Source organism: Zerene cesonia, chromosome 24 (assembly GCF_012273895.1).
Source record: "Zerene cesonia ecotype Mississippi chromosome 24, Zerene_cesonia_1.1, whole genome shotgun sequence".
NCBI classification, from domain to species: domain Eukaryota; kingdom Metazoa; phylum Arthropoda; class Insecta; order Lepidoptera; family Pieridae; genus Zerene; species Zerene cesonia.
In genome coordinates this window covers 4,581,938-4,600,540 of record NC_052125.1, presented here as the reverse complement: position 1 = coordinate 4,600,540, position 18,603 = coordinate 4,581,938, and the positions used below count along the sequence as shown (strand labels likewise).

At 34.5% G+C, this 18,603-nt stretch overlaps 3 protein-coding genes across 6 annotated transcripts in view; 1 reads left to right on the top strand and 2 right to left on the bottom strand.

Moving 5' to 3' along the window:
- LOC119836383 (F-box/LRR-repeat protein 20) overlaps positions 1 to 5,050 on the bottom strand; it is a 12,266-nt gene extending 7,216 nt beyond the window's left edge. The window contains exons 1-6 of the mRNA XM_038361688.1: positions 4,785 to 5,050; positions 2,733 to 2,846; positions 2,172 to 2,255; positions 1,579 to 1,686; positions 1,052 to 1,149; positions 412 to 482 (exon numbers count right to left, since the gene is read on the bottom strand). Of these exons, the coding sequence (XP_038217616.1) occupies positions 412 to 482; positions 1,052 to 1,149; positions 1,579 to 1,686; positions 2,172 to 2,255; positions 2,733 to 2,846; positions 4,785 to 4,814 (505 nt within the window). The 5' untranslated portion in view covers positions 4,815 to 5,050. The remainder of the gene's footprint in view (positions 1 to 411; positions 483 to 1,051; positions 1,150 to 1,578; positions 1,687 to 2,171; positions 2,256 to 2,732; positions 2,847 to 4,784) is intronic.
- A 952-nt stretch (positions 5,051 to 6,002) lies between these two features.
- On the bottom strand, positions 6,003 to 11,510 carry LOC119836490 (aldo-keto reductase AKR2E4-like). The gene is made up of 7 exons (XM_038361831.1): positions 11,451 to 11,510; positions 9,538 to 9,630; positions 8,678 to 8,860; positions 8,152 to 8,268; positions 7,102 to 7,269; positions 6,773 to 6,973; positions 6,003 to 6,592 (listed from the first exon to the last, which is right to left on the bottom strand). Exons 1-7 carry the CDS (start codon positions 11,484 to 11,486, stop codon positions 6,371 to 6,373), a joined length of 1,020 nt encoding a protein of 339 aa, XP_038217759.1. The 5' UTR covers positions 11,487 to 11,510; the 3' UTR covers positions 6,003 to 6,370.
- A 1,038-nt stretch (positions 11,511 to 12,548) lies between these two features.
- Positions 12,549 to 18,603, top strand: part of LOC119836442 — a 13,612-nt gene continuing 7,557 nt past the window's right edge. For 2 of the 4 annotated variants that reach the window (XM_038361768.1, XM_038361766.1), the window contains exons 1-5: positions 15,282 to 15,401; positions 15,645 to 15,765; positions 16,718 to 16,813; positions 17,292 to 17,420; positions 18,016 to 18,160. In XM_038361768.1, coding sequence (XP_038217696.1) covers positions 15,314 to 15,401; positions 15,645 to 15,765; positions 16,718 to 16,813; positions 17,292 to 17,420; positions 18,016 to 18,160 — 579 coding nt within the window. In that variant the 5' untranslated portion in view covers positions 15,282 to 15,313. Of the gene's footprint in view, positions 12,673 to 13,639; positions 13,784 to 15,281; positions 15,402 to 15,644; positions 15,766 to 16,717; positions 16,814 to 17,291; positions 17,421 to 18,015; positions 18,161 to 18,603 lie in introns of those variants that run through there. The other 2 variants (XM_038361769.1, XM_038361767.1) reach the window with 2 other exon arrangements.

The following is an 18,603-nucleotide window of genomic DNA, read 5'->3' as shown; positions in this document are numbered from 1 at the left end:
AATAAATGTTATTTGCAGTTAACAATTTTCTTTTTTCTTTATTACAATATTTATGGCAAGACTAGGTATATATAGATAGATACATTCATAGCTATGTAAAGTCATGTCATCATTTATGTCATGTATTTTCATGTCAACTCATATAACTCATACTAGCATTTCGCCCGCGGCTTTGCCCGCGTAGTTGCAGGAAAGATAGACCTGGTGTGTACCGGCAAAGTTCCAGGTCCCGTTAGATTTCCGGGATAAAAACTACCCTATGTCCATTCTAGTATCTCAAACTATCACTGTAGCAAATTTTAACATGATCGGTTTAGCCGTTATTGAGTTATAAATAGTGTAACTAACACGACTTTCTTTTATATATATATAGATTATATGACATTATTATTATTTAATATGACAAATCACTTACCGGACATCCATCAGAGAGGGCTTTCAGCGATATATCTGATATGCTTGGGCATGAGTCAAGGTTGATCCTAAAAAATCAATTTAATACATCCATCTTAATATATAAAAATCCAGTGTCATGACGTATGTTCCCAATGAACTCTTCACCAACTCAACCGATTTAGATGAAATTGGGCATTTTATGTATAATTTGTTCCAACTTAAGGTATAGTATAGTTTTTGTTTCGATTATTTATAATCCTACTAATATTATAAATGCAAAAGTTTGTAAGGATGTGTGTGTGTTTATTGCCCTTTCACGCAAAAACTACTGAACCGATTGCAATGAAATTTGGTACGTAGACAGCTGGACAACTGGAATAACATTTAGGAAACTTTTTATGATGATATTCCTACGGGATATGGTCTGAGAGAGAGTCTGACTTGCACTCAAAGTAGAGCGATCGCAAAAAAAAAATCTGGTCACCCATCCAATTTATGACCGTGACAACCATCCCTGAACCTCTTCATTTTAAATTACCTATGCAAATTTTTTATTAACAAGGTTTATGAGTTACAGCCTGGTGACAGACCGACAGACAAACGGACAGCGACCTCTCAGTAAATGAGTGTGATTATATTTGTGAGCGTGATTTACCTTTGCAGCTTGCTACAGCGTCTGCCCAAAGCCTGACAGGTTTGATCTGTGAGCTTCTTGCATTTGTTCAAATTTAAATCTTCTATGTTTGGACATGACTGCAAGAAAAATAAACCTCACTTGTATGTCGTGTCACATTTTTAATATAGCGCCATCTGTCGCACGTCATGAATTTTGGTTTTTCAGTTGAGTTGAGTTTAGTTAGGTTGAGTTCTTTTTTGAATGTCATGTCTGGTGGTCCGCCTGCTGGTAAGAGATCACTACCAACAATGAACAATCTGAAGTGCCCCTGCGAATGCGCTGCCGCTTTATAGGGAAAAAGGATAAAGAAAGGATTAACAACTGGTAAGAGAGAATGGACTGCGAAGAGTGAGGAAAAGGAAACTGGTCTCCTAGCTCTTCCACTCACCTAACGAAACACATAGCATGCTATTTCACGCCAGTTTTTACTGGTTCAAACCGGTTATTAGGACGAAGGAGACAAGAGTACAAGAGTACAAGACAAAGAGATGTGATATAGTGTTTACTTGAGCTAGTGTCTTCATAGAACCATCTGCAATGCTCTCGCAACCCCTCAGCGAGAGTTGACGCAGGAACCCGCCGCATCTTTGCGATATATTCTCTATTACCGGACCCTGAAATCGAAAGAAATATACTTAAACAATTTTTTGAGAACACGTATGGGTTGACGACGACGACGACGACGACGATGATGATGATGATGATGATGATGATGATGATGATGATGATGATGATGATGATTATGATTATGACGCCACGTCGCCCGCGTTATAAAGGCGAACTCGCATATTTCCCGTTCTCATGGAATTTCCGGGATATAAACCATCATATGCCCTTTCTCAAGTGTCAAAACAATCTTTGTTCAGTATCATCAAAATCGGTTCAGTGGTTTAGGAGTGAAGAAAAGATAAACAGACAAACAGGCATAGAACGTATTCATTTCCTCACCAATCCCGGTTCTCTACTTAATTCCCTTAGTCATACCTTTCTTTATCCCCAGTGATACCGGCAACATACGCGGACCTCAGCGAATGTTCATGGACGGTGATGGTCCCTTATCATCAGGCTACATTGAATAAGCTAAATAGTTAATACATACCTCTACATCTCTTTGGAAGTCGAATAAGTCAATTCTCTGCCAATTCGAGCCATCCAGAGCCAGAATGTTCCATAACTTTGATACCTGGAATGAAGTTTCTTTATATTGAAGCCATTTTTTTTTATTATGTGGTAATGTAAATAATCTATACATATAAAACTCAAAGATGACTGACTGACTGGTATAGTGATCTATTAATGTACAGACCAAATCACTGGGCTGATCAGCTGAAATTTGGCATGCAGATATATGTAATTACGGAGGCGTCTACTAAGAATTTTAATAAATTCTACCCTCAAAGGGATAAAATAGGGGATGAAAGTTTGTACCATGGAAATTTATTAGAATCGAGCGGGCGAAGCTGCGGGCAACAGCTACTTTAACACAATAGTTTTGTGTCTTGAAACTGTCTTCATATTGTCAGAACTAGACCAAATTTAGATGGGACCACATCGACTTTCAAATAAGAAATGAACAATCAAAATCGGTGCACCCATTCCATATAATACAATACAAATAAGTGCAAAATTATAGTAAATTCCATAAAAACATTTTGTTTACCTGTGCACATCTACATAACGACACCACATCAAGGTAAGACAGTATCCGCAGCAGGAGTTCTTTTGGTAGCTTTTTATTTATATGATTTTCATCATCGCCCGAAAACCGAGCGATCTGCAAAGCAAAGGATGTTAATAGATAATAAATATACCTACCTACGTTATGTATGTATATAGTTAAATAATTAGTTAAATGCTGATTATGTTCTTGTTAGCTTATCCATCAGCTAATACTGCCTGGTATTATAATTTTGTGGAGTCAAGTTAGCGTTTCTTACTTTATTCTTTCATTTGAGCTAGCATATTTCCAACAGTGTTTATAAACAATGTTATCTTATCTATCTAATCCCTATTTTATCACTCTATATATTCTATTATCTATTTACTCTGTAGTATATAATTATGTTATCTCAGTAGATCATTATACATATTTACATGTTTGTACATAACAAATAATTGTTTTTTTATATAATTATTTTAACAACAAACTACATAGACTTCAAATTGTTGGGACTACACAGAAGGGCACAAAGTTTTCAAATAATTAAAAAAACATAAAAATCTGTTTACACAGAAAAAAGTACTGAGATGTATCAAATTTGATGTTGATTGATTATTAAATTTGCTTATTTCATTTTTATATAAAAAGCTAATGATTTTCATTAAGCAACAATGATAATATGTATGCAGTGGAATAACTGTTTTTTCTATCATGAATATTTATCAACTGAACAACTATTTAATTATTAGTTAATTAATAAAACTTTTGTAGCGAACTTAGAGTATAATTAAAAAATCCTACATTTATACATTTGAAAATTTTGGAAATGAATAGCAAAGTATGGATTAGTGTGATTGCTCTGGCTATCCCGGGGCTTTCCCAACTCACAAGAAGTTGCCCTGGGAGTGGGATGTTTCACCACTATGAGCAGCCTATATCATTTTCTAGTTCTCAGTATTTCTGATCAATAAATATCGTACAAAGGGATTGCAATGTGAAAAAAGACAAACTACTTTATTTCAATAAAAAGGGTGATAATAAATGAAGATAGATCTTGTTAAATACGGTACAAATGTAAATATATAATATTAAACAAGCGGCAACTAGGATTTGCAATAATGTATTTGTCTGTTACATTGAGAATGGAAGAAAGAATGAAGGTTAGGTTAAGTGTTTGATTTAATAAACAAATTTGAATTTGAAAGAATGTTTATTCAACGCTACATAATAACGTTCTTAAATTGGTAAGTACAAAAAAATAAACAACTTAAATAGAATAAAACAAGGTCGACTTATAACTAATCCATGGGATAATTTTCAGTAGCCCCTTGGTATGTGCCAGTCAAATATTACATACATACATACTTATGCAACACACAAATTTAATGAATTATCCCATAAACAACTGGACTTGCATAGAGTCTAGACCAGAAAAATAAATGCAACCTTGTATGTACCTATATAACAAAGATTCAAATTAATGACAGTACATAGAATTATTCTATAAAAAACATTTATAGAAAGAATTTTTGTATGTTTATAGATAGAATTTCAAGTCATTTAAAGTTCAATTATTATTCATGTTAAAATATTTAAATACTTATAATACATGAATATAAAATAAATTGATTTAAAATTAAATAATTGCACAACTTAAGATGCATGTAAAAAATATATTTCTTATTTTTTATTTAAAATGATTACAATTGTTAATTCGAAACAGTCATGGGGTCACGAAATTTTGGGATTCGCATAACGGTAATAGGTGATTAAGAGTTGACTGAACGTCTAAGGTCATTAAACCGGCGACGCAACAAAGAAATTAATTATATAAACACAATAACTGCAATATAATCCAGACATAATATTAAATACGATAAGTCATATATCCATAGGAGAACGCAATTTAAATTTCGATCTCCTATTTTTTATTTAGTCGATGGTTATCAAGGCATGGGAGAACAAAGAAACTGGTTTTGTACTTCTGATACATTGATGTCAGCTGTTTTGATGAAAACACAAACAAAGGTAGGATGCGATCTATGGGCTCACCTCGAATTTATTCCTTCCGGAATAAGTCATGCTCGGGAACGGGGTCACCTTAGCCACAGTGTTGAGTTTATAGTCCACTGGCCCTAAATACACAATCACGGAATAAGGAAATATCCAACAAATATGGACGTCTTTTAATTTTTCGCCGACCGAGCACAGCTATTGCCCGTTCTTCGTTGTGCATTAAATAGTGCGTTCAGAAATAATCTGACGTTAATGATGCAGCTAGCATTTTGTTTGTCAGTAGTATAATCATTTTATAATCTGATAGTAACGATGATATAAAGTGATTATGTGCATGCATTAAATAAATGAAACTAATAGATATTAGTGTTATTTTTTATTCCTTTTTATTCTCGTTCAAAAACCTTTTGTCAAAATAGTTTTGTCATTGTCAGTTACATCAAATTATGACGTTTGACAGATTAACAATAGATTAAAAAATATTGAACTTAATGTTACATGTACGTACTGGGTTTGCTTTGTTGGATTGTTTTTTTATTTCTTAAGGACTTATTTTATATTCCAAAATATCTGTCTCATTACAACTCTTTTAAAACTAATGTTCTACCTCTCGTAAGTTTATTCTAATTCCAAGTACAGACAAAAAATATTATTTATTAAACCTAATCAAATTTAAACCTCGCGACATAAGTGGTTTTTATTATTTTTCTTTCTTATTAGTTACCTATTCAACTATATCAAACATGGAATGACGAGAGGCGTGAATGAGGATATGCATGGTAAAGCGTAGGTACAGTAAAATATATAGTTCAGTGGAATTATTTATTTAAATACATTATCTTCTTAGTTAATTAAATAAGAACAATGAAAGTTGAAAATGATTTGCGTAATTCTTAACGATATCCATAATTAACTATTTATACGTATGTATTTAACATTTTAATAACTTACTTTACGAATATTATAACGTTTCCAATTATTAATTTACTAAGAGATTTTCCGAAACAAAATCTAATTATTGAAATCTATTTAGTTTGATATGTAAAAAGATTTATAAAACATTTACAATACTATTACGGGTATCTCTTTTAAAATACCGTTTAGCATTCTTAAAAATTAAAATTTAATCAAGAATTGTAATAAAGCACTCAAATAACCTAAAGAAGTTTCCAATAAGTAGTCTTCAACAATTTAAATTAAATTTTTCGTATTTGCAAAGATAAGTTGATGGCACTTTATTGACTTTATTAATCAATAATGTTCAATCTTAATTCAAACGTATAATAGCATCACAGTCTAATATTTATACTTTCTCTGTTTACTGTGGTGGTACGAATTAGTAAACAATGGTAGTTTGCTGGACTGATTTCAAAAATCCTTTCACAATCGGAAAGCTGCAGGTTCACTGAGTGACATAGACTATGTATGTATCACGGGCGTAGCCGGAACGAGCAGCTAGTATATTATAATTTTATATGCGGTGCATGTTTAGAAATTTGGATGATCTATAAGGCATAAAAATTATTTTACGTATTTAAAACGTGGACGTAAAGCTTTTATTTCGAAATTAAAGTTCCTACTGTTATAATTTAACCTTTAGATATAATTAAATATATAACTTATTATTTTTTAACAAAGGGATTAGGCAAAGGATTAGCGACCTTCTCGAACGGATAATATTTGTGATTTTGCCAAAATGACGGCAACGTGTATCGCTTAAACTCGTTGAAGTTATTAATTTTGAATATCTCTTCTTCAGTTAATTTGAAATCGAAGATATTTATATTTTCTTTTATTCGTGTGCTGTTTACGGTTTTTGCTACTGGCACTATGTTCCTGTCAACCTGAAAAAAAAATCATTCTGAATTTTGCGTATAATTTCGCGCCAAATTTGTAACATCATTCTTTGGTGACAAACTTATAAGCTTTTGATTTAATTATGGAATCTTTTGCTTTTCTAAGAATTGCTAATACTTATATAAATAGGTATATTGAGTACACAAATATTCTATAGTAATACACACCAGCCATCGCAACACAACTTGCGGTGTGGTTTTCGAGTACTTTTTCGCGATGTCCATCAATGTGGGATCGTCCATCTTTGGTCCTGACATTTCTAAGCCGTGGCGCTTAACCAACGAGCCAAAGGGGGAGTATCCCATGACAACCAAACCTTTATTTTGAGCGTATTCCACTAAATCTTGTTGTACAATTTGAGGGTGGACCTAGAAATGATAAAAGCAACAATTTTTTTCATCATGACTCTAGAAGGTAGGTAGTAAAATTGTTACATATTAATATGTTGATGGCAGTGCATAAATAATTAAAATAAAAAAAAAAATGTATAAAATACCTCAATTTGTAAAGCGACAGGTCTAATACTACACTCCTGGAGTAGTCTTTCGATCTGTTCCTTATTGAAATTGGAGACACCTATAGACCTGGTGAGACCCAGGCGCTGGGCGTCTTCCATTCCACGCCAGGTGTCGAGGTAGTCCACATCTGAATAGGTGTAGTCTTCCTGCAATAAATAGATCATGAGAATACAATGCGTGCTATTTTTTTTTTCATCTTACAGTCGGCAATGGAGCTGGTGGGATGCCTGATGATAAGCGCTACCACCGCCCATGAACATTTGGAGAGGCATAAAGTCCATTGCAGACCTTACGCCTCTACAAATGGATTGCCGACTTTTTGGAAAGGGATTAAGAAAGGATTGACGATAGAAATAGAGGAAAGGACTGGGAAGGATAAGGAAAAGGATATGGGCCTCCGGCTCCCCCACTCACCGAACGAAACACAGCAGAATGCTATTTCACGCCGGTCTTCTGTGGGGGTGTGGTACTTCTCCGGTGCGAGCAGGCCCAATTCGTGCCGAAGCGTGCTCGACTACCACGTACCAAAATTTCGAGTATAAACACGTCACGTGACGTCAGACTGTGCCACAAGTCATGCGATAGCTTATAATATATATAGTAATTGAAACACTGGTCTTCTATTTCGTTTTTTTTTTTTTTTTAAAAAGCTAGTACAATAATTTTGAGTTATTACTTTTGCGTATCTTTACGTCATGTGTCATAACACTGTTTCATGTAACGTCAGATTATGTTGCAATACAATTCATTCATGTACAATGTTGTTATTTCATTTTTTCTAGAATATGCTTTAACTTGGAATTGAATTATAAATCTATAACTCACAGTCACTTGAATTAGTGTCATATACGTGATACGTCAGATCATACGTCATGTGTGGTCGTCGCGCCAGACACCGTGACGTGCGTTCTTTATAAATGCTATTAGTATTATATTAACCGTGTTCTCCACATTGTTTATTACATAATTGAACGCAAACAAACTGAAAATTGACCGTCTCTTAGCCTACATAATATAAACAAACTTACATTAAGTGCAATCGGCCAATGCATCAGGAATAAATCAACGTAATCCAGGCCCATCTTTAACAAAGTTTTCCTCAAAGCCATCGTCACACTGTCTCTTTCATGATTCGTGTTCCATAACTGAAAAGAAAAAGCAATAAAGTATCAAAAAGATAAAGGTAGGATAATAACAATATTTAATTTTAAAAGTTTTGTTTGAGTTTGAAGAGAAGCAATGCTCAGAGGTGAGATCTCGGACTTCAATTAAAAAAATATATAAGTTTTCTTAAATGAGTAATTTTTAAAGAACAGAAATGTTTGATAAAGAGGCGGGATTTGAACTCCCGTGTTTTTGCCAAACCATAGCAACGCCCAGCCTCTCTGCCACCCGTGATCTCGCCACAGTAATCGAATTTCTTCTACTCTTTCGTAGATGGCGTGAGGTGTCCCTTAAGCACATAAAACCGAAAGAGTAGAAGGGCCAATATGTGTCGAAGCGTGCCCAACTACCACATATAAATATAAATATTGAAGTCAAATCTATTATTACCTTAGTAGTGATGAAAACATCCGATCTCTTCACCACACCTTCATCGATCTTCATCACGACAGCTTCACCGATCTCGCCTTCAGTCTCATAAATGGATGCTGTATCGAAGTGACGGTAGCCTTCATCAATGGCGTTTAAGATCACGTTGCGGAGAAAGTGGTCTCGAGACTGAACTATCCCGTTCTGAAGATAAATAAAATACGTGAATTGGTTTCAGTTGCCTAAGAGACTCACGCCATCTATTGAGGCAATTAACAACCATCTCGACCAATACGAAACGTTATTTCAATGTCTACAATATATATTTTACTAGCTGCGCCCCGAGGTTTCACTCGCAAAAGTCCCGTAGGAATATCGGAATAAAGAGATGCCTATATGTTATTCTAGTTGTCCAGCTGTCTACGTACCAGATTTCATTGCAATCGGTTCAGTAGTTTTTGCGTGAAAGGGCAATAAACTCACACACTTCCTTACAAACTTTCGCATTTATAATATTAGTAGGATAGTTAGTTAATTTAGTTTAATTTTTAGTGTCTCAAATGCTATATAAATAAGAGATTTGGTAATAATTTATCATATGGTAAGTAAACTATCTTTTTCCTCACCCTCCCAGTTCAATCCTTTCTTCCTGTAATTAATCAATCCTTTCCTAACCTCCACCCCTTAAAATTGCGGAACGCATTCGCAGAGGCACTACCTCTGCGAATTTTCACGGGCGGTGGGTATCGCTCACCATCAGGCGAACCACCAGCTCCGTTGCTCGCTATTATATAAAAAGAAACGAGACAGAAGATTCTTTCCTACTTCCTTCGTATAAATTTCTAAATCTTATAAACAGTTTCAGCCAAATAAAATCTCACCTCATTAAAACCCAGGTATGTACCAAGAGCTATAACTGGCATTTCATCACCGTTGTTCAATTTAATCTTCACCACATCTGAAGTAGCGCCCATCTGTAACAAAAAGAGGATTTTTAAAGGAGTCTTATTGTCGCCGATCAAGGGTACAAAATTTGAATTAAATCTGTCCATTTGAACTGAATCTAAATCGTCTAAAGGAGTCGTTTACATACAAACATACAGATGACGTGGTGAAGCGTGTCCAAATACTAATATTATCATATTAGTCTATCGATGTTTAGAACAAATTGATATCAAATTATACAAAAAGCAGTTGTTCGGATATATACGTAATTTAGTGGATTACCACATACGCTTTTATTAACCATATACCAATCGTGTGAAGCCGCGGGCTCCTGCCAGTCTAAACTAATATTATAAAGAGGAAACATGCGTTTTTGTACGCGTGTTGGTTCACATAAAAACAACAGGCGCTTTCACCATCAGAATCTGCATCTTTATTGAGTGACAACGGCCATATATGTACATACAATCCCCCGATACCAAAAAGGACAGTTAATATTTAAACAAATATAATATTTTATACTCGAATTCCGACTTTCAAATAACTAAATACACGGCTACATAAATATCGCGTTTTTAATACTAGTAAAACTTACCTTTCAGAGTCTTTTTAACTAAATTCTCAACACTTATCACGAGGTTAAACGTTCAGAATGCAAAAAGGAGACAACTTATTTATACCAATACGATGTTTTTAAGATACCCTCAATATTAATAAATCAGCGAAGGTTGCGTGCAGGCAGAACGATAAAATAATTCTAAATACAGTCGATATTGTATACCGTTGTTTAATTTATTAATTTTTCTATTTCTAATATTCAAATAGCAGTTCTTTATGAAACGATTTTTTTTACTTACGATTGTTATAATTTATTAAAAATTATAATGAAAACCTTTAATTTGTAGAATTTCTAACGGATATATAATATGAAATCCATTTTATTAATAAAATAAAATAAAATGTCCGATTAATAGGTAATTAGCGCCATAAAATTTGAACTTATTACAATGCCACAAACTTAGCTCTGAAACAAAGAGTTCGTCATAATGACGGCTCTGAAAATTCAATATTTTTAGTAAAAATTTTCGCCTCTTCAAACTTTATGGCACTGTGAATACGTATATTAAAATAAACTCATAACTGATTACAAAATAATGAAAATTCTCGTCATTTACTAAAAATAAAGTTGAAAATGCTATTTTGGAAATTTGTGCTTTAATTTATTTATTTATTTTGTTGGAAAAATATAACTATTTCATAAAATAAGAATCGTGTTTTTTACTTACAAATTTATCTGGATAATTTATTAGCTGTATTAATTCTACTATATAAAAATAAGTCGGGTTTTCCTTCCTGACGCTATAACTCGAGAACGCACGAACCGATTTCCACGGTTTTGCATTCGTTGGAAAGGTCTCGGGCTCCGTGAGGTTTATAGCAAAGAAAATTCAGGAAAAATTTCAACAGAAAAGCGGGAAAATCGTTTTTCACACACAGCCATCTGGTGGCGAAACGGAGTTCGCCGGGTTTGCTAGTTTGTTATATATATCTATGAAGAAGTGTACACAGACTCATATAAATTACACTGTCTTAATTATATTGAATGGATGTTATTTATAATAAATACAAACAAAAATGTTTACATGTATGAATTTTAAAGTGAACACTTCAATCTACTTTTGTTTATTTTTCTAAAAACCTAAATAAATACGATTCTTTTATTTCATAATAAATCCACAGAATAATAAGTACAAACAAAGCTTTAATAATCAATATAATAAATAACAATCAATCAAAAGCATGCAAAATAAAAGACTACCATATTGTATTATAAATAAAACACACATACCGATAAAAAGCCGATTAAAACAACAAAAAATACCATCTTGTAGCGATATCAAGTTAAGACTGAGTCAATAGTACAACAGACGAGTAAATTTTTATCTATAAATATATATTAAACCGTTATACATCTGTCTGTTTGTAATATAAACCGACTTCTTATAAAAGGTTCGTTCGGTTCGTTACGATTTTTGGACGAAGCGGCTAGCGGTTATATACGAGTATATATAACTCCTGTTGCTAAATTCTTACAAACTTTCATCGCCCATTTATCCACTTAAGGGTAGAATTTATCAAATCCTTTCTTAGCGAATGCCTACGTCATAACATCTATCTGCATGCCAAATTTCAGCCCGATCCGTCCAGTGGTTTGGGCTGTGCGTTGATGATAGATGCTATGTCAGTCAGTCAGCCAGTCCTCAACCTTTGAGTTTTATAAGATGTGCTAGCGGTCTGCCCCGGCATCGCCTGTGGTACATTTGTTTGTGATAGCTGGCAAAGGACCTGGTGGGTCACAAAATGGCAATAAACCACCACCCATAAACTTTTGCAGGTCATATGCCTGTACAAATAGATTGCTAACTTTATCGGATAAGGGATACGTAAAGGATTGATTAAGGGAATAAAGGAAAGGACTAGGAAGGGTAAGGAAAAGGTTAAATGCATCCGGCTCGCCTAAACACAGTAACATACAATTATTTCATGCTGGTCTTTTGTGGTGGTGTGGTTTCTTCCCCAATGCGAGCTGGCCTAATTCGTGCCGAAGCGTGCCCGACTCACACACTAAAATATATATCGATTATAGCACTAGGGGGGTCACGTATGTATTAGAATATAAATAAAGAATTTTTAAAATTGGTGCAGTGTTTCCTAAGATAAGCTTGTTTGAGTGTTTGTATATTTGGGAAGTTCAGAAAATTTGTTTTCTTTTCGAATTGTTTAGCTCAAAACTGATTTGAAATTCACTGTTATATTTTACTCTTTATGAAATGGCGTAACGAGTGAAGCCGGGGCACGAGGCTAGTTTTACTATTCAACAAGTTGACAGACCTCAATGTTTACGTTCAGTTTTGATTATTTTTAGAATTACTCCAAGACTTATCTAGCCTTGGTGGTGACCGCGTGTGACTTGATGGAGTTATATTGTGGGAATCCCTAAAACATTTTATAAATTTATTTTACTCAATTTAAAAGCAGTTTGCTACCAGTTATGTGTACTTCAAGAGTCAGTAAGCTGTTTAATTATATATTATTTTTAATAAAAAAAAGGTGTGTGTGCGATGTACACACGATAGAAATGAAACTTCAGTAAATCGACAAAAGAATGAGATGAATATATATAAAATATAAAACAGTATGTATATTTCTGTCTCATTCTTTGCCGGCTTCATTCTACACATTTTTGTATTTGTGTCTCTTACCTATCGTTATTTCCGTTGCATCAGGTTTGAAATCACAACGATTCTAAAGAAGTTTCATTTCAAAAAACTGAACTGAATTGTCTTAACTAGATCCAACTTAAATGAGACCATTTTGTCTTTTATTTGAAACCTTCAAATGGCAGTCACCAGCTTTCAAATAAAGAATCATTAATTCACCCCGTAAAAAGTTATGAGATAACGAACACAAAAACGTCAACTTGATAACCTTCTTTTTTTGTAGTCGGTTGAAAATAAATACATATTATATATATAGATTAAAAAATAAAAAAAAACCCCGCTCTAATTATAGAAACAACTAGTTTTTCTCACTTGCAATTGACTACTATTTAGAGTACTAGCTTTGGCCCGCGGCTTCGAACGCGTTAAATTCAGATAGATATAATGATGTACATACATGTAAACCTTCCTTTTGAATCAATCTAATAAAAATACCCCATCAAAATCGGTTGCGTAGTTTTAAAGGTTTAAGCATACATAGGGACATAGGGACAGAGAAATCGACTCTTTATGCTATGTGTGATGATACGACATAAATAATCATTCAATCCTAGCAATCCTGATTAAGATACTACGATCGACTTATGAAATTATTGTATTGTCACCGATCCATAAGTGTAAAAAAGTTTAAATAAAATTCGTCCGTTCAAATTGGGTCTAAATCGAGTCAAAACTCTAAAGGAGTCGGTTAATCGAGTAATATACAGGTGAAGCTAAATATAGCGTCTTAAAAACTCATACTTCTCTGACATCCTAGTCTTATTGCACAGATAAAAAAGAACTCGTAAACACTTTCCATGTGAGTGTGTAACGTAAAACAAGTATTCTAGTTGGTTTTGTTACCTGCCGCCGGATGCGGATCGTCGTTTTGTAAACAACATTAGTCCAAGATAAAGTACAGGTGAGTGCAGAAGTGCAAATGATATTTTATACTAGCTTTTCGCCCGCGGCTTCACCCGCGTAGAATTCGCTTATATCGCGCGACACGGTAAGGAGTTCTTTGTTCTTTCCCACGTTTAGCTCCATCTTCATACCAAGTTTCATCGAAATCGGTTTGACAATAACGAAGTTTCATCTAAACTTTCATCCCCTCTTTCAACCCTTTCTACCCTTTTTTCCGGATAAAAAGTATCCTATGTCCTTTCCCAAGTTCGGTTCTATCTTCATACCAAATTTTGTCAAAATAGGTTTAGTGGTTTAGGCGTGAAAGCGTAACAGGCAGACAGTTACTTTCGCATTTATAATATTAGTAGGGATGTCACCCACTAAGTTAGTGCAATCTAATATAAGGGGATATGGGGATTACAGAAGTTTTATAGCGATAGTTTTGTTATCTTAAGAAGTTTTAAGAAACACTTGTTTTAAGATTCATGTGCCTGTTAGGTTGTTGTTTGAATCAATGTTTTAAATCTAATTTTAAATAAAGTTAGTTCGTTCCCAGGTCTTGTCTTGTTACTAGGTACACTATCGTTAAAAGGGTCTCATGTCTGATCGAAAAATAAATTTAATTTTTGAAATAACTTAATTCGAGTTGTATTTTTTTCGGACTAGCGGTTCGCTTCGGCTTCAATCTTAAAATCTTTTCTCACCATAAGATCTTTCCTTGTTTCTTAACAAAAATGTAAAAATATCAACCGAATTTGTCGAGCCGTTGACAAGTTTCACACTTAGCAATGCATTTGAGCGTTCCAATACATTTTGAGGTAACAATACGAAATATAAACACTAAAGGATAAAGAAACTTGCATTTATGCATGTTTGTAGCGTTTTCACGCAAACACCACATGTCCAATTTGAAAAATTCATTCACACTTAGATAGTTGTAACTTCACTGAGTGACATAAGTTATATATTTACAACGGGCGAAGCCAGGGCGAACAGCTGTTTTATAGATTGTCATCAACTCTATAATGTACATCCTATCTTACTAATATTATAAATGCGAAAGTTTGTAAGGATGTGTGTGTGTTTGTTGCTCTTTCACGAAAAAACTACTGAACCGATTGCAATGAAATTTGGTACGTAGATAGCTGGACAACTGGAATAACATATAGGCAACTTTTTATACCGATATTCCTACGGGATACGGACTTACGCGAGTGAAACCGCGGGGCGCAGCTAGTAATATTATAAATGCGAAAGTTTGTAAGGATGTGTGCGTGTTTGTTGCTCTTTCACGCAAAAACTACTGAACCGATTGCAATGAAATTTGGTACGTAGATAGCTGGACAACTGGAATAACATATAGGCAACTTTTGTACCTATATTCTTGCGGGATACGGACTTACGCGGGTGAAACCGCGGGATGCAGTTAGTGTAATATAAAGCTTTCGTTTTCATTGCGACTGTACACCAATTACCAAGGCATTCATGTACGGGAGAAGAAATTCATTGCGAACAAATCTCGATTTAACTAAAGTTGTGCGCGAAAATGTATAAAATATGTTTAATTATAATTTTAAAGTATTTTTCGGTGGCTTCCGCGAGTCCAGTTACAAAGAATAATTATAAGGATCAGTGTAAATATTTAAACATTTTATTAACATTTTTCAATTTCAAAAAGCAAAAACCATATCATTGCTTCGTTGCGAAAACAATACAAATAAGTAAAAACATATCATTCATAACTTTAATAATGACTACAATTACAAAATTGGAAATCGCAAACTGTGTTTTTCTACCAAGAAGCAACCCAAAACTGTTTAAAATATATTATCTCAGAACCCCCTATTTCAAAGTCGCTTAAAAACTGTGTCTTACAGATTGCACGGATCCCAGGACATTGGAGAAGCATGAGGTGTACCAAGAGTGGGCGGATGCGTATTCCTGCACGCGTCACAGGTGCCAACCCGGGGGGCGCAACCTAGCTATATATACCGTGGGGTAAATATACATTCAAGTTTAATTAAATGACATTTTCAACCGACTTTAAAAACGACAACAGGAATTAAGAACTTTTAATATAAAAATAAATGAACAAACCTCTGATTATTTGCTATGAATAAAATAAAATAATATTTCTTTATGGGACGTGATGATAATTGGGACCAGCTTTCAAGTAACAAAGAATCATAAACGGTTGACCCCCGGCCCCCGTTGTGTTCCATCGAGCCGATTTAGTGAAGGGGCCAGGGGAACTGGTTATAATTCGTCCGCGACCCCCTCGGCGGCCGCCCTACCGGGCCGAGCGCAGATTTAGAAGGGCAAGGTGGAATCAACACTCCACCCTCCTATACATGGCGTGAGCGGTACACGTCACAAGCCGCCTCGCCGCAGCGGACAATGGATTATATCCCCCATCTATTGCATATAAACGGTTTAACCTAGTAAAAATAAAAACTTATATAAAGCTAAACACAAAGAAGAAATACAATGGAATTGATAACCTTTGAAGTTTAAAATGAAATGATTTAAAAAATTGAGAAATTTCTAATGAACAGTAAAAATTCGATCACGAGACGTGGTCTCGAACCTTCCTTTTGCCGACCAATCGAATCTCTTCCACTCTGTCGGTCTCATGTCTAAGTTTCTCAATTTTTTTTTAAATTCTCACTTATTAAGCACTAGCTGCGCCCCACGGTTTCACCCGCGTCAGTCCGTATCCCGTAGGAATATCGGGATAAAAAGTTGCTGTGTTATTCCAGTTGTCCAGCTATCTACGTGCCAAATTTCATTGCAATTGGTTCAGTAGTTTTTGCGTGAAAGAGCAAACACACACACATCCTTACAAACTTTCGCATTTATAATATTAGTAGGATTTGAATGCGATAGAACAATAAATTTACATCAAATACGTTATATTTTATCAGTGGCTTTATCTGGTCTCACGTTACAGATGCAAGCGCGTGGAGGCGCCAGAGTCAGCAATAGAATGCGAAGAAGTAGTAGAAGATACAAACATGCAGTTCCCATATTGTTGTACAAGATTGAGGTAAGTGTTTATAATAAGCTAACAGACCGCCCGCCTGTACCCATGTTATGTATGTATGTCATTGCATGAAAATGCAGGCGGTGAAAGAATTTTTGAAATCGGTCCAGTAGTTTTTGTGATACATACATTCAATATGTGAAACAAACAAACATACGTATTATAAAAACAAATGTTTACGCTTTACATAATTAGTTTAGCTAGTAAATATATTACCTGTGGTTTGGATTAGCTTTATTTATGACTAGCTGCGCCTCGCGGTTTCATCAGCGTAAGTCTGTATCACGTAGGAATACCGGGATAAAAAGTTACCTATGTGTTATAACTGTTTTCCATCTAGGTACTAAATTTCATTTCAATTGGTTCAGTATGAAATGTGGTACTGAGATAGATTATAGACTGTATTAGCGCATAGGCTACTTTTTACCCAGGTACCACGTGAGTGACGCCACGAATTACAGCTAGCAATAATTACCAACAGGTGCTTGGTAGTGGTCCGCGGTGAGGTGTGGACGAAGGTGCTTGGCCAGCCCTGGGAGAGTCTCCCGGCTGCACCCTGGAGCCACATGTATAAGATGAAGAAACCTCCGCCAATTGATGACTTGCCTAAGTATGGAATAATTTATCACTACATAGTATAAAACAAAGTCGCTATCTGTGTATCCGTATGCCCCTATGTATGTTATCTTTAAAACTACGCAACGGATTTTGATGGGTTTTTTAATAGAGTGATTCAAGAGGAAGGTTTATATGTATTATTACATCTGTTAAACTACTCCAATAAGAGTTTTAAATATAAATAAAAGCTTACGAGGGTCGTCCTTTAATTACGTGAGGAGTTTTTTGTTAATTTTTGTCAAATAAAAAATGTATGTGTAGATAATAATTTACAATTAATTCAAAAAAGAATATATTTAAAAAATATTAAATTAAAATAAAATACCGAAGACTTAGTTTTATAAATAAATAAATTTCCTACAGCGAGGTAAAAGAATCAAATATTATTTGAAAGAAAGAAATGAAAGAAAGAGCAAGTTATTTTAACACACACAAACACACATACATAAAAAAAAATTATTTGTTTTTTGTCACTATAATAACTAAATAATAGTAATCTATAGTAGGTTTTTTTTAAATAGTTTCTTGTCCATTCGAAAAAAAAACACGTCGTGTTATCGTTCCTAATTCAAACCTGTAATTTCCAGAAACGCCGTACAGGGTCCAGTATATGAAATCCAGTCAGATGCTGTGGATAAAATGGAGAAGGTACTGCGTTCTTCCAAGCAGACCACTGACAAGCCTGACTGTCACGATGTAGTTCCTAGAGTAGTTGCATCACCCGATATTGTGGTAAATACTTTCATTTATTATTCCCTAATAATCACATCACACTGCATTTATGTAAATACTAGCCCCGCGGTTTCACCCGCGTAAGTCCGTATCCCGTAGGAATATCGGGATAAAAAGTTACCTATATGTCTACGTACCAAATTTAATTGCAATCGGTTCATTAAATTAGCAACAAACACACACACATACTTACAAACTTTCGCATTAATGATATTAGTAGGATATGATTTATAAAGCATTTCAATGCTATCAAACTAAAAATGTTATTGTAGTTATTTTTCAGTGTCCACAACGCTCTGTGAGCTATTTTATCACTCACTCAGCGTTTTCGGTGTCTGAGCAAAATACGAAGTGATATTGTCCTTACAACTTCACAACATAGTATAAAAGAAAGTCGCTTTCTCTGTCCCTATGTCCCTTTGTATGCTTAAATCTTTCAAACT

Bases quoted from the DNA above. Each gene is read 5' to 3' on its own strand.
- LOC119836490 (XM_038361831.1), bottom strand. From the start codon at position 11,486: ATGGTATTTTTTGTTGTTTTAATCGGCTTTTTATCG. The intron at 9,631-11,450 runs GTATGTGTGTTT...TTTTTGTTACAG, and splicing joins TTTTAATCGGCTTTTTATCG to ATGGGCGCTACTTCAGATGT. The intron at 6,974-7,101 runs GTATTTTATACA...TATCATTTCTAG, and splicing joins CTGTCGCTTTACAAATTGAG to GTCCACCCTCAAATTGTACA.